Below are 14,205 nucleotides of genomic sequence, written 5' to 3'. Positions count from 1 at the left end.
CTTATTCTTACAGGCCTTATATTCTAGTGTGGAGAAGCAGAAAGTACCTGCCAAAACTATGTATTAAGTGATGATATGAAGAAAAACAAACCAGGATAAGGACAGAATGTGCTAGTGTGTATATAAGAAGTCCTCTCAGAAAAGATGCCATTTGACTAGAGACCGAAAAGAACTGGAGAAACAAGATTTATGAGTATTTGGGAGAAGAATATTAAAAAAAATAATGTTTTATATTATTTTTGAGAGAGAGAGAAAGAGAGAGAGAGAATGAGCACGGGAGGGGCAGAGAGAGACACACAAAGAACTTGAAGCAGGCTCCAGGCTCTGAGCTGTCAGCACAGAGCCCCATTCAGGACTCAAACCCACTAACTGTGAGATCATGACCTGAGCCGAAGTCAGATGCTTAACTGACTGAGCCACTCAGGTATCCCTGGAAAAATATTTTAGAAAGATGGAAGATATGTGCAAAGATTCTGATTTAGGAACGTGGCTTGGATTTTGAGTTTTTAAGGATAGTAAAAATACAAATGAGGGTCACAATAAGAGAGGGAGGGAATGGTATCAGGTGAAGTCAGACAGGTAGAAAGGTGACAGAATGCATAGGATTTTGTAGTCTGTGGTAAAGATTTGGATTATACACAAGGAGAGAAATGGAGGTACATTACAGGGTTGGAATAGAGGCTAGTAAATATCTGACTTGTATCTGAAAAGGTTAATCTGGTTGCTGTGTTGAATACCAACTGTGGAAAGGTTAACGGTGGAAGCAAGGAAACAAGACAGGGCTATTGGAATAGACCCAGGAAGAAGTGATGGTGATTTGGATTAGTTTGGTAATAGTAGTAGGGGTAAGAATTTGTAGTCCATTCTGGACACATTTTTAAGGTGGGGCTTGTATGATTTGCGTGATGGATTGGATGTGGTGTGAGAGAAAGAATGCAATTATCTTTCTTGGATTTGGCTGAGCATTTGATGAGTGGAGACACCATTTTCTGAACTGGGGAAGATTAGAAAATAAGAACAAAATCCCAGTTTTGTATATGCTTAGACTAATGCTTATCAGACATTAAATCAAATTCTTATGGAGGCAGAGAGACATGGGAGACTTGAGTTCAGGAGAGAAACTGGGGCAAGTGATATTCTTTTGGGAATCTCAGTACACGGATGCCATTTAAAGCTCTGGAACGGGGTGAAATTCCCAAGGGAGACATTTTAGAATAGAAGTGATACCAAGATTGAGAAAAGGGGCATTCGTGTGTTTGGAAGTCAGGAATATGAAAAGAAAACAGCAACAGAGTGTGCCAACAAGAAGGCAAGTGAGGGATGATGGGACCCAAGGGAGAGTGATGTCCTGGAAGCCAAATGAAGAAAGTCTTTCTAGAAATGCATAATCTAATGTGTCATCTGCTGCCAAGGTATAAGATAAGGACCTCAGGACAACTATTTTTTGACAGAACGGAGGGAATTGTGTTTTGCTGGAGTTGGGGAAACATTAAATGCCTGATTGAAGTTGTTCGTGGAGCTTCAAATGCCTTTATAATTTACCCAACAGCAAAGAATCCTTATTGCATTTCTAAGTGTTGACAAATACTTAACACATTATGTTATGCAACTTGGGGCTGACTGGTAGTATAATTATTGGAGGTTTTTGAAGTTTAATTAAGGCTTCTAAGTTGGTCAGAACACCTGGGCTTGCTCAGCCTGTAAAGCACGTGACGATCTTGGGGTCGTGAGTTCCAGCCCCGTGTTGTATGTAGAGATTACTTTAAAAAAAAAAATCAAAAAGTCTTCTAACTGGGTCATCTAGCATTTCTTTATTTGCAATACCCTTAAAATGTATTCTAAATTTTCAAAGTTCCTTACCTCCAATTATCTCCTTCTCATTATAAGGCAGATGGGTCTATAAAATGGAGAGATTTATAGAACCAAGGACAGTTTCCATTTCTCTGGGAGAAGGCAGCTCAGTGCAGGCAGAATAGTTCACAAGGCATTTTTCCTTTAACTTTTTACCCCATTTTCTCATGATGCTGACATAGATCAAATATCAGATGCTCCAGGCCAGAGATTAGTTACGGGGATTCTTTAGTTAAAAATGCATTCATTCTTTTGAAACAAATAAATATGTTAGTAATTAGTGCTGTTTGTATATTTTCCTCCACTTAGTAAAATCAACAATCAAAACATTGTTGGCTTCATATGACTCTAATATTTAAATCACAGACTTTATAATTGATATATTTTGCAAAAAAAATCAATAGGAACACATACATACAGTATGTAAAGCACATACAGTAGTGAAACTCATAGAGCCAAAAAAATTCTCGAGTATTCTGCCAGTGTTCATGACAGTTTCCCTTAAAATACAATGGATCAATGAAAACTATTCCACACACTTTTCCCATATTATACTCTTTTGCTTTTATAATATCCTTTCCACAGATGGGACACATACCGAGAGCATGGGATTGGCAAATAGTAGGGGAAACTGATTAGGAAGAGGAGGATGTGAAAGAAATTTGCCACATTTGATTTACAATCTACAGGTATGATCGGAGGACAGAAATCACTGTTCATGTACCTGGCTTGTCCTAGGCAAGTGCTGGGTTGTGATGGGGTGAGAATTTTCCCTTGATGCCTCTTATACCCTTGCTGTCTGCTTCCTTCCCTCTTACTGAGGATGTTCTTGCAGTGCTAGACATTTCATTACCCTCTGCTTGAACGCATCAGTCTTGGTTCTAAGGATGTTTCTCTGGTAGGTCATAATGAACATTCTCAGATTTTAATTGGGTAAATAATCTGTGCTGAAAACGGCTTGGTTTAATTCTAGGTTAAAACTGAACAGAATAGGCAATCAGCCAGCCTTTGCTAAGTTCAAAGTAAAAATAAGCAGGAAGGGGAAAATACATTAGTAACGGTTGGCATGTCAAATCCCCAATTCACCTGTAGGAACAAAACTGACTCCGGACATGTGAATTCAGGAAAGGGCTTAGAAAGCTTGGTATTGGGAAATGTGGGTTCTCACTGATTGGAAAGAAAATATTGGTCTTTTTTTTTTTTTTTTTTTTTTTTTTTTGGTAATGGGCTTATATTTGCTTTTTTATCCACACTTTATTATTTAACTTCAATAGGTATCAAAGGGGCCATTGTTATTGTTATGGCTGAGAGAGACTCAAGTTCAAATCCGAGTCTTGACACTTACTGGTGATTTGATCCAGTTACCTACCTTCCATGTGCCTCAGTTTCCTCAAATACAGAAAAGAGACAATTTTCACATCATGAGATTGTTGCGATGTGGATTATATCAAGTAATTTATGAAAAAAAGACTGGTGTAAAATATAGACCCTATAGATTTTAATTGGAAATGGAATAACATATGTTCTGGAAGCAAACAATACATTTGACAAGAGTGTAATAGTTATATATCAACAAAGGAAATTTGGGGAAACCATTTCTCAAGTATGGACATTTTTCAATTATAAATAGGAAGCCTTTTTGATTCATACTGTAAGGTGTTTAGTACAGAAACATATTTACAAAGAACAGTTTGAAATCTCAATAATTCACTCATGAGGAATCATTAAGGTAAAAGAATGTGGAAGATTCATAACACACCAAAATGAAATGTTTGTTTACTACATGAGTTATATTTTTGGATGTCATTTCAGAAAATTAAGAGATTTTTTACTCCAGGATGACAGATATATTAGACTTCACAAATGGTGATTCTAATTCCCACTTCATCCATCCATCCATCCATCCATCCATATATGTGATTTATGTGTTTGTATATCATATCAGAATCACAAAACACCTATAAACAAATGTCAACAAAATCTCAAAATACAAGTTAGAACCTCTCTAATCACCTTCATGTATCTAACCTCAATTATTCTTTGAAATCTGGGAGAATCATATATATTATCACACAACTAAGCTTATATCGTTTGAGTTAGAGTCACTAAAGACAAAAGTACGATCCAAAGTATGAACTCAAAGTTGAAGTGAGCAGGTTTCACAGAGTTGTGGCTTCCGAATAATTGCCACGTGGAAGTATGTGACTAGCTGTATTGTTTATTTTATACTAGGAAGGTTTTGCCTACAAATAATGCCTACGTTTGTTGCAACTCTTTTGTCCAACCTACGATACAAATCCTGATAAACTTCAGTATGTTCTGGAAAATGAAACTTTGAATTGTTTAAGCATACAAAGAACAAAATAAACTGTTGTCAGACTTTGGTTTATTGTAAAATTTAGCAAAGATTTATTTTTTGGTAATCCCTGACCCCTTGCTCTGAAAACAAAAGCAAAAACAGAATTATTGCTCATTCTTTTTCCCCCCACTTTACTTGTGCCACTGTAAAGAAGGGAGAAAAATCATTGTAATAAATAAAAATAGAGATGTACGAGAGAAAGATCAATCAGTCCAGATGAGAAACATTAGGAGCAACAGAATGATCATCAAGCAGTTTCAAAATAAGCTTCTTTTAAAAAGGTTGTCATATATATATATATATATATATATATATATATATATATAAAATCACACCAAAAAGATAGCAGCGGAGAAGAAGGATAAATACAAGTTAATTGCACACCAATCCCATGCAAAAAACTGGGTCATCAGCCAAAGCAGTAGTATTCAGAATCCAGTTTGGGGTGCTTGTGCAGTGCTTGTGAGTCCTCTATTATGGAGCTGTCACTGAATTGGTCCAAGTCTGATGGGGTCTGATGGCCTGGGACATCATCTGCCAGCGTGTCCAGAAAGCTCCCCACAGAGATGCCATCCAGCCCATCACTGCCATCATGCAGGCTATTGTAGCTGCCACGTAAGGAGGTGCTCTGACTCTCCAATAAACTGCACAGGCTGCCACTGAGACTGCTTCCTCGGCTGGTAATGGTGGCCTTCTCTTCAATCATCCACTTGATGGACTCAATGCTCTCGTTGATAACAAGCAACTGGCGCATGAGCCTCACATCTGTGGCTCTGAGGTTAACCTACGGGGGAAGAGGGGGGGAGACGAAAGACACGCCAGTTATTCTACCTGTTTTTAAAACGTGTGTTTATTATTGAGAGACAGAGAGAGACAGAGCGTGAGCATAGGAGGGGCAGAGGGAGGGGGAGACACATGCCGAAACAGGCTCCAGCCTCTGAGCTGTCAGCACAGAGCCCGACGTGGGGCCTGAACCCACGAACCGTGAGATCATGACCTGAGCCGAAGCCAGACACTCAACCGACTGAGCCACCCAGGTGCCCCATCTACATTTTTGAAAGACTCAAAATTCATGTGAATCCTGTCTTCTGCAGTCTATAACTTGCAATGCACAGAACAGAAAACAAATTCATTCCATCTCAGGATCTTTGGAAATCTCCCGACCGATGGCAAAAGTCATAAACAACTCACTTCCTGCCAGATGCATCGGGTCCAAAGGGGACTTTAAAACTCCCACTGCATCCCTGGCCCTAACCAAGTTGCCTGGGAATACCATTTTGAATGTCAGGTTTTCTGCTCAGAAACACATCCTCTCTCTGGCCAGACTAATCACTTATCCATATTACCCGGGGATATATATATATATATATATATATATATATATGTATATATATGTAGATCCTGTGAGGTGGGGAGAAGAGAAATGTATAGAAATTAAGGAATCACTACCATTGTAGCAGCTCCTGATTTTTGCATGATAATGTACCAGACATCATTATGCAAGGTCCAACCTTCATTAATAGCAACCCGTTACCATAGATTATTATTTTTATCCCCATTATACAGATGAAGAAGCTGAAATCTACAGAAAAAAGAGTACAGAAAAGGTCTGCACTCTTTATACCTATGTTGACAAATATATAGTACTAAATAATGCTTTTACTTTTAAGAACAAATTACTTTAATATTCCTTGAATCAAAAGGATGCCAACCAATATTGTTCCACTTTACAAGATGAAGCATACAGATGTCTTCTATAGACCTGGTTACTTGCCTCGGACAGGTCAGGGGAAGTCCCACTCCAAATTGGTATATGAAAATCTGAGAAAGTTCTAGAACTTCCCTAGGTGCCTTCTAGGTGTGTAGTCCTAAACGACTTCAAAGAAATCTGTCTCACAGCACAAAGTAGAATTTCTTTATAGGTCCTACAGTTAAATGGGGGACATTCACTAATATCAAAAGTGTGGTGGTCCTGTAGAATATGGAAAGAGGTAGGATGCATGAACTCTCATGATTGCCCCTATTCTAGTTGGAAGTGAAGAGACATAGCTCCCATAAAAATTCCAGTGCCTAGACTAGGAGCCAGGAATACATTTGGCCACCAGAGGTCCTGGTCACATTCATTATGGTTTGAAATGGAATTTCTGGTTTTGTTTTGTTTTGTTTTGTTTGTTTGTTTGTTTGTTTCCATTTGGGGTCATTCATCCAAAAGGGTGGGCCTTGCTAATTCTTTCTTTTTTTTTTTTTTTTTTTTACCTTTTTTTAATGTTTATTTTTGGGGTCATTAATCTAAAAGGCTGGGCTTTGCTAATTCTTTCTTTTTTTTTAATTTCTTTTAATGTTTATTTATTTTTGACAGAGAGAGAGAGACAAAGCATGAGCAGGGGAGGGGCAGAGAGAGGGGGAGACACAGAATCCGAAGCAGGCTCCAGGCTCTGAGCTGTCAGCACAGAGCCCGATGTGGGGCTCGAACTCACAGACTGCGAGATCATGACCTGAGCCGAAGTCGGACACTCAACCGACTGAGCCACCCAGGCGCCCCGCTGATTCTTTCTTTAAGATACAAGGCTAATTCAGACTTGCGGGTTTCTAGAATTATTAAAGGCATTCAGTCATGAGTGACTCAAGCCTTAAGGGAGAAAGGAGCCTATGGTCTTCAAATGTATGCATTCATATTATAAAAGTACTTCCTGGTTAGGAGTTAATCCATAACCGAAGGTGAACTTTGGATTGAGTGATTGTCGTGAACAAACATTAGGAGAGATGGAATGTCTATCAATGACTTCGAAGATGTGAGGTTACCAGTTATGTATGTATAAATACCAAAAAAGCATAAAGTACGATTTTAAACCCTTCATTTTGTGAGGATATTACATATAGTAACCAGGGTAACTTCCTTATCTTCTCTGAGAAAAGACCAAAACCAACTGTGTAGAAGGTAACAGTGACAATCATTCCTCTCTGAGGTGTCCATGAACAAAATGGTAACTGAGTACGTTTTGAGAGGCTTTCCTGTCTTAGTGTCTCAGTGACACTGCTGGCTCAGTGACCTTGCAGCGGTGTTGTGTTGAGGAAGGAGGCTTTCTGGCAGTCTTCATGCTCATAATCACCCGCACACCCCATGGGCCATCAAGATACTGTTCAGGTTACACGTGATACAACAGATATTTGTCAAGCAACAAATTGTCTAGGTCCGCTGAAGAGCCTAGAAACCCCATATGAGCCAAAGTCTTACACAATTCTTCTGTTAGGCATCTGTAGCTGATGAAACACGCTGTGCCCGCTGTAGGCATGGTGCGACATAAATGGGACCGTTTCCTGTCAGCTCTCCAAATGAGCCACAGCTGCATTTGTTCGCAGCCCCGCCCTGTCGCGTGAAAATGTTCTGGTTTTTCCAGCTGCGGGTGTGTTCTCTGTTAGTCCCCTCCCTTGAACTACTTCTTCTCTTCCTCTTTAAATCCTCCCCATTCCTGAAGTCCTCTTCTTCTATCAAGCACTAAAGCTGAGTCCAGCCTCCTCTGCTGGCCCATGTAAGAAATGTCTTACAATTTTTCCATATCTTAACGTCTGACCTGAGCACTGATTTTTTTTTTTTTTTAGAAATAGGCATAATGTTTTTAGAAGTAGGCCCCTGGGTGACGCAGTCAGTTGTGCACCCGACTCTTGATTTTGGCTCAGGTCCTGATCTCAAGGTTCATGGGATCGAGACCCGAGTCGAGCTCTTGTGCTGATAGCATGCGGAGCCTGGCTGGGATTCCCTCTCTTCCTCTTCCTTTGTCCCTCCCCCACCCCCCCCCCCCAATAAATAAATAAACTTCAAAAAGAAAAAAGAAATAGGCATACTTTTAGATGTGTGAAAGTTCGGCTCTTAAGGCGGTAATAATGCACATTCCCAACAAATGTGTCACTCTGGGGTTTTAGCATACTCAGGACAATTTTTTTCCAGCAGTTTTGGTCTGAGTCACACAGTGACTGCATCAGATACAAATTTTTCAATTTCATTGAGCAACGCAGATCAGAGAGGAGTAGACTATGAAGTCACAAAAGCTTCCTTTGACCAGTTTTTTTTTTAATCTTTTTCTACTGAAGGTAAACATTCACAGGCCATTGAACCACGGCTGGGGGAAACATGACGAAAGCAAGTCAGTTAGAACGCGTTGATCTGGCTGATAGTGATTACAGATTTAACTTCCACCTCTGTCCTCCCGGGGAGAGAGTAAACAGCTGTCTGCTGTAGGAGTGCCGGGCCGGCCGGCTCACATGGCTGCCTGTCCATTACCTGGAGCTCTAGGCTGCTTCCTACCGCTTTCTCCTGGAACTGAGGTGTGGTTTTGCTATCGCCAATGAACCTTGAAAGTCTGAGCAATCTGTCACGGAACTAAATCACAATGATGCTTCTGTCTCCGGTAGCTACCCCGCCTTTCCTCCCTGTTTCTCATGTCCGTCTTTAGAACGTCTGGCCATTTATCAAGGAGACAGTAGCCTGGCCCGTTGGTAGGGAACTTCCAGTTCTTTCACCTGAGACCTTATAAGGTCCAGTAACTTTAAGGATATAGAGAGTTGGGAGGCCCTGGTCACGGTCTGGGTTTACATTCCCTTTCTTGGAGAACACTTTCCTGATCTATCATGGTATCCAATCTCCATGCTGAGTTCAACACTACTCTTCTATGGTTTTTGGGTCCCCTTCACAATATTTACAGCTAGTTGAAATCATCCTGCTTATTATATTTATGTTCTGTTTTCCCCATGAGCATGTAAGCACCACAGAGTGCAGGGAATTTGGTCCATTCTGGTCACCACTCTGTGCCCAAGACCTGCAAGAGTGCTGGGCACGTAGCAGGTGCCTGACTGGTATTTATTCAAGGGCGGAATTATTGCTTCAGATTGGACCATCTGTCAAGAACACGCCTCCCTTGGGTTTTGCGGTGGGTCAGTGATATGGGACCTGAGAGGGAGGAGAGAGGCAGCTTCTGGAAAGAGCATTTCCGTACTGAAGCATTCCCAGCGTGCAATCCCATCTGGATTCATTCACAGGATGCAAACACTGAGTACCTGGCACAAGGAAACTGGCATTCCTAGCTTAAATGTACAGATTCTGAGATAGTGTCTCTGAAAGGACGTGGACTTCAAGGTGTGACTCACATTCCAAACACCATTCTGTTTGTTCTGATGTGATAACCGGTACTAGCACAGCACACGCACAGGTATTCTGTAAACACTTGATGAAATGAGTTAAACAAAGGGAACAAATAGGGCATTTACAAAAAGAAAAAGAAAGGAAAAAGAAAAGGAAAAAGAAAAAAGAAAGAGAGAAAAAGAAAGAGAAAAAAGAAAAAGAAAGGAAAAGGAAAAAGAAAAAGAAAAAGAAAGGAAAGAAAGAAAGAAAAAGAAAGAAAGGAAGAAAGAAAAAGAAAAAAGAAAAAGAAAGGAAAAAGAAAAGGAAAAAGAAAAAGAAAGAAAAGAAAGAAAGAAAAAGAAAGAAATAAAGGAAGGAAGAAAGAAAGAAAGAAAAAGAAAAAGAAAAAGGTTTGTACTGATTGATTCAAAGAGATCTGAATGTCACTCCCTCTTTTCTTCCTCCCCCTTCCCCCACTTTGGTTCTTGTAGTTATCGCAATGTAATTCACCTTCAGGCTTAACCGAAGTCTCTCACGCTTCAGGATTGTAACATAGCAGGTCTCTACATGGGGTGAATGCTGAAATTTCATATCATTTTTGGACAAGTAGTGAGCTGGGTGTACAGCAGAACTTGAAATGAGAGATCCGGAAAGAGGAAATCACCTTTATTTTTTTTAACATTTATTTTTGAGAGAGAGAGAGAGAGAGAGAGAGAGAGAGAGAGAGCACGAATGGGGGAGGGGCAGGGAGAGAGAGGGAGACACAGAATTTAAAGCAGGCTCCAGGCTCCGAGCTGTCGGCACAGAGCCTGATGCACGGCTTGAACTCACAAACCATGAGATCATGACCTGAGCTAAAGTCGGTCACTTAACTGACTGAGCCACCCAAGCACCCCAAATAGTCTTTAAAAAAAAAAAATATATATATATATATATATATTTTGAGAGAGAGAGAGAGAGAGACAGAGAGACAGAGAGAGAGCATGCCTGAGCAGGAGAGGGGCTGAGAGAGGGAGACAGAATCCCAAGAAGGTTGTGCGCTGTTAACACAGAGCCCAACTTAGGGCTCAAACTCACGAACTTGAGATCAGGACCTGAGCTAAAACCAAGTGTCGGGCTCTTAACAGACTGAGCCACCCAGGAGCCCCAACAGCGAAATATTCTTAATAATAAGCTTTTCCAGATCTGTGTTTTCTTCTAGGCCATCATTCTAACACTGAAAGACTACAAAGGTTATGAATTAGCATAATGAATCCATGAAGGCAGGAATGTGGTCAAATTTGCAGTGAACCAGGGAGTTGCTAAACAAGTCAACTTCTTTTGTGCTGCTATGTGAGGAACGCGGCACAGGGTTCCAGTCACTGTCACTGTCAACCTGTGTGAGCTTTGGGCAAAGTGGCTGGGCACACGGGACCTCGGCCTCTGCCGAGGAACAATGATGAGGCTGTATTCTCAGCTCCAGTGAGTCACCTGCCTCGGTGGAGGTGATAAAGCAGTTTGTGAACAAAGGTCATTTCTGCTGGGGTTGAAAATTTAACTCAACTCAGGAACCACCCAGCACTTGTCTGCTTTTCACATTAAGGGTTTTTTTTTGTTTTTTGTTTTTTGTTTTTTTTATGATGATGTTATTTGATCCAAAGGATCTGCAGATCGGATCATGTCAGGATTTCCCTCCATTTTGACATCCCGGATCCTTTGGTCATTCCTGTGGCCATTTGATTACTAGGTTGTTTCTGCTAGGAGAAAAGTACGTGGGCTCTGGAGGAGAAGGAGCCATCAGTTTTGCTAGTCAACAGCTCCAGCCAAAGTTTTAGCTAGTAAGAACTCCTGGCCCGAGCCAGCAGTTTGAGCTCTCCGTGAATTTTAATCTCCTTATCAGAAATTGGGAGAGGACAGTAATTTTAGCTCTTTCTGTTTGGCTTCTTGTTTGTGTTCTGCCCCAGGATAAACATACATATCATCTTCCATATGCCTATTTATGTTCATAAATGTGTACATGGGCTATGGAATGTGTCTTCCAAATACGGGCAGTGTTGGCTCTGCCTTGTCATACTGGAGGCGTGGACAGCACTCCAGCCCTTTTGTTTACAAGGATCAACTAGTCAGATAAAAGCAGACCATCTCCTAGGTATGTACCTTCTAATGTAAAATCTGCACTATCCATGACCTAAATCCCAAATGTCCAGCAAGCTGCAGTATGAATTAGAAGGGAGAAAGATGACTTTGTAAGTCCATAATCACATACACGAAGAAAGGAAAACAGATCAGATTGGCCTTTTAATGTGATGCTCTAATCCTAGTTCCTAATTCAGAGGAACGTATTTTTCAAATTTGAAATTGGTAGAAGGCCTTTTTTTTCTCTAGCTGTATTTATTTCCAAATATACACACACACAAAAAAAGTTAAAGGCATCTTTTTCCACCTTATTAAAAGGCTGCTATAACAACGTTTGGAATATTGTTTTCCCAGTTTATCCCAGTTTATTTGTGTGTTCCCTTGCCTAATCTAATCGAGTCCAAATTTGCTCCCTCTCCAAATTCACCACATCCTCAATTTGATGATCACAGAAGATTTTCTGCCTACCCATCCTTAAAATTTCTGGCGGTTTTATTAATAGCTGTATTTATAAACCACTTCTCTAACTGTATTCTCAGAGGATCCATAAGGATATTATTGCCTCTTTGCAGTCCAAGAAGGCACTGTACAACATTTCCATCCCCAGCTTTTGGTTTCAAATGCTTCAGGAGAAAAGCCTGCGGCCTTTTACAAGTGCTATTTGCCAGAAATTCCCTCTGCCTTCTCACGCAGTTTGAAATTTACAACAAAATTTCTTTCTAATTGGGCAACGGAGGATTCCATTTTTATATCAGCTTTGTCTTCCTCCATTTGTGGTGTTTTTCTGTGGAACTGAACAATAACTAAAACAGTTCTCTCTTTTCCCAAAACCTTATAGAAGAGTAATTTCCCCCGAGACTAAATTACGTACATAAAACCACTGTCATCTGCACAGCTAACTGATTAATGTCTTGATAAATTAGGAAGCTGCATCTGGTTTATTTGAAAGGGGGCACATGTGACTCTCCCGAATGTCAAATATAAATTCCTGCCACCAGGCCTGCTCACGAGTGCCACACAGTTCCCTGCTGGCGAATCCTCTGATCACCAAAATAAGACCAGGGAGCTTTTCAGTCCTCTTCTGTCCAGTGCTAGAATCAATCAGCACTTAGAGCCTGCGATGTCAATTTCTTTTCCATACTCTGATACAGCGAATATTGTTTCTCCTGAGTGCTTTCAATATGTATGTGCAAAACGTCGTTTGGGGCAATGAGAGAGAATATAAATCACCTGAGCAGAAATTCATTTGGAATGCGTTAAGAAAAACACGGACTTGAGATATCTGTAGCAGAGAACCGCACGTGAATAGAACAAGGACCAGCCCAGAAATGTCCCCACTGAGTCGTAACAAATATTCTTTCTGCCTGTGCATTTTTCCCGGTTAGAACTTAAAACGGCATTTTTACGTGGCAGATGAGGCTATGACGATGTGCTCCTGTGATACGGAGTGGCCCCGCTCACACTGGGAAGGAAGGAGGAGTCAGGGTGGCGTGGCAAATGTCCAACAACTGACTCCCTGGGAAAACCACACTCACGCGCCACCAGAATCGTGCTGATATAACAGATGTGTAGCACACACTTTACAAATAATACTAAAATGTACGTTACCTTTTATTATACTTGTGTATAGATTTGTGTGTGTGTAACTAGTTGATTCTCAGAAAATGCTTTCTGTACATTTTTTGCTGAATTCTTATATGTACGGCAACCCATCGTTACAGTTCAACCATAATTTAACAAGGAGTTGACACCAATCACTCTTTTTTCAATCGTTTTGTCATTAATCTATGTGATCTACTTGTTTAAAGTTTGGTTTGTTTGTTTGTTTGTTTATAGGCAGGGAGAGGGCAGCAAGAGGGATAGGGAGAGAATCCCAAGCAGGCTCTGCACTGTCAGTGTGGAGCCCGATGTGGGGCTTGAACTCATGAACCGTGAGATAATGACGTGAGTCAAAATCAAGAGTCGGATGCTTAGCTGACTGAGCCGCCCAGACGCCCCTATGTGATCCACTTTTAAACAATTTCTCACCCTGGCACAAATTATATTCATTAAAGGGAAGCCTGTTGCTGCTTCAGCCTAGTTACGTGGTTCAGCACTAGTCAGGTCAAAACTTTACAGGTTTATTAGTGATCTTTAGTGACTTGGACAAGAGTTTTTTAATATCTCCCAACTTTATATGCTGTCAAAAATGTAATAATTAAGGACATGACACACTTCTAAATTTAATCTGCCATATTAACATTGTCTCCATCACTGTCTTAAAGACAGTCAACAAAATAAAAATCAAGTTCTGATTGATAGCGTTTTCTAATTTGTGTGCTGTCAATACTCCAACCATGGCTAATTGCAAGCTCCCAATGTGACGCCACTAAACACGAAGCTGAGAAAAGGTGCTCAGTAGCCCAGCATTAGGTAATATTTTCTCCCTGTGGGTACAGTAAATATTTTAAATAACCTCAAGAAAATTATTAATAGTGAAACATTAAAAAGTGATGGTTTTGAACATTTATAACCTTTGTTTTTCATATGGCATCTTAGTTTGTAGGCTTCGATGCATAATTTAAGGTTTTTGGAGATACAACTGACATATAACATTGTGTCAGCCTTAGGTGTATGCACACCTAATGGTGATTTGGTGTATGTACATACTGTGAAATAACTACCACAATAAATTATCTTTCGTCACCTTGCATACTTAATAATTTTTTTTCTTATGATAAGAATTTTTAAGATCTACTCTCTTAGCAACTTCCAGATACACGAT

The 14,205-nt window shown here is 40.3% G+C and overlaps 1 protein-coding gene across 1 annotated transcript in view; it reads right to left on the bottom strand.

The window, feature by feature from the left end:
• Positions 1 to 4,310: 4,310 nt before the first annotated feature.
• Positions 4,311 to 14,205, bottom strand: part of LURAP1L (leucine rich adaptor protein 1 like) — a 52,388-nt gene continuing 42,493 nt past the window's right edge. The window contains exon 2 of the mRNA XM_040481238.1: positions 4,311 to 4,994. Within this exon, the coding sequence (XP_040337172.1) occupies positions 4,620 to 4,994 (375 nt within the window). The 3' untranslated portion in view covers positions 4,311 to 4,619. The remainder of the gene's footprint in view (positions 4,995 to 14,205) is intronic.

Source organism: Herpailurus yagouaroundi, unplaced genomic scaffold, assembly GCF_014898765.1.
Source record: "Herpailurus yagouaroundi ecotype Mexico unplaced genomic scaffold, PumYag 160, whole genome shotgun sequence".
NCBI classification, from domain to species: Eukaryota; Metazoa; Chordata; class Mammalia; order Carnivora; family Felidae; genus Herpailurus; species Herpailurus yagouaroundi.
The sequence above is the reverse complement of the archived record's forward strand: the minus strand, read 5'-3'. Positions and strand labels throughout refer to the sequence as shown.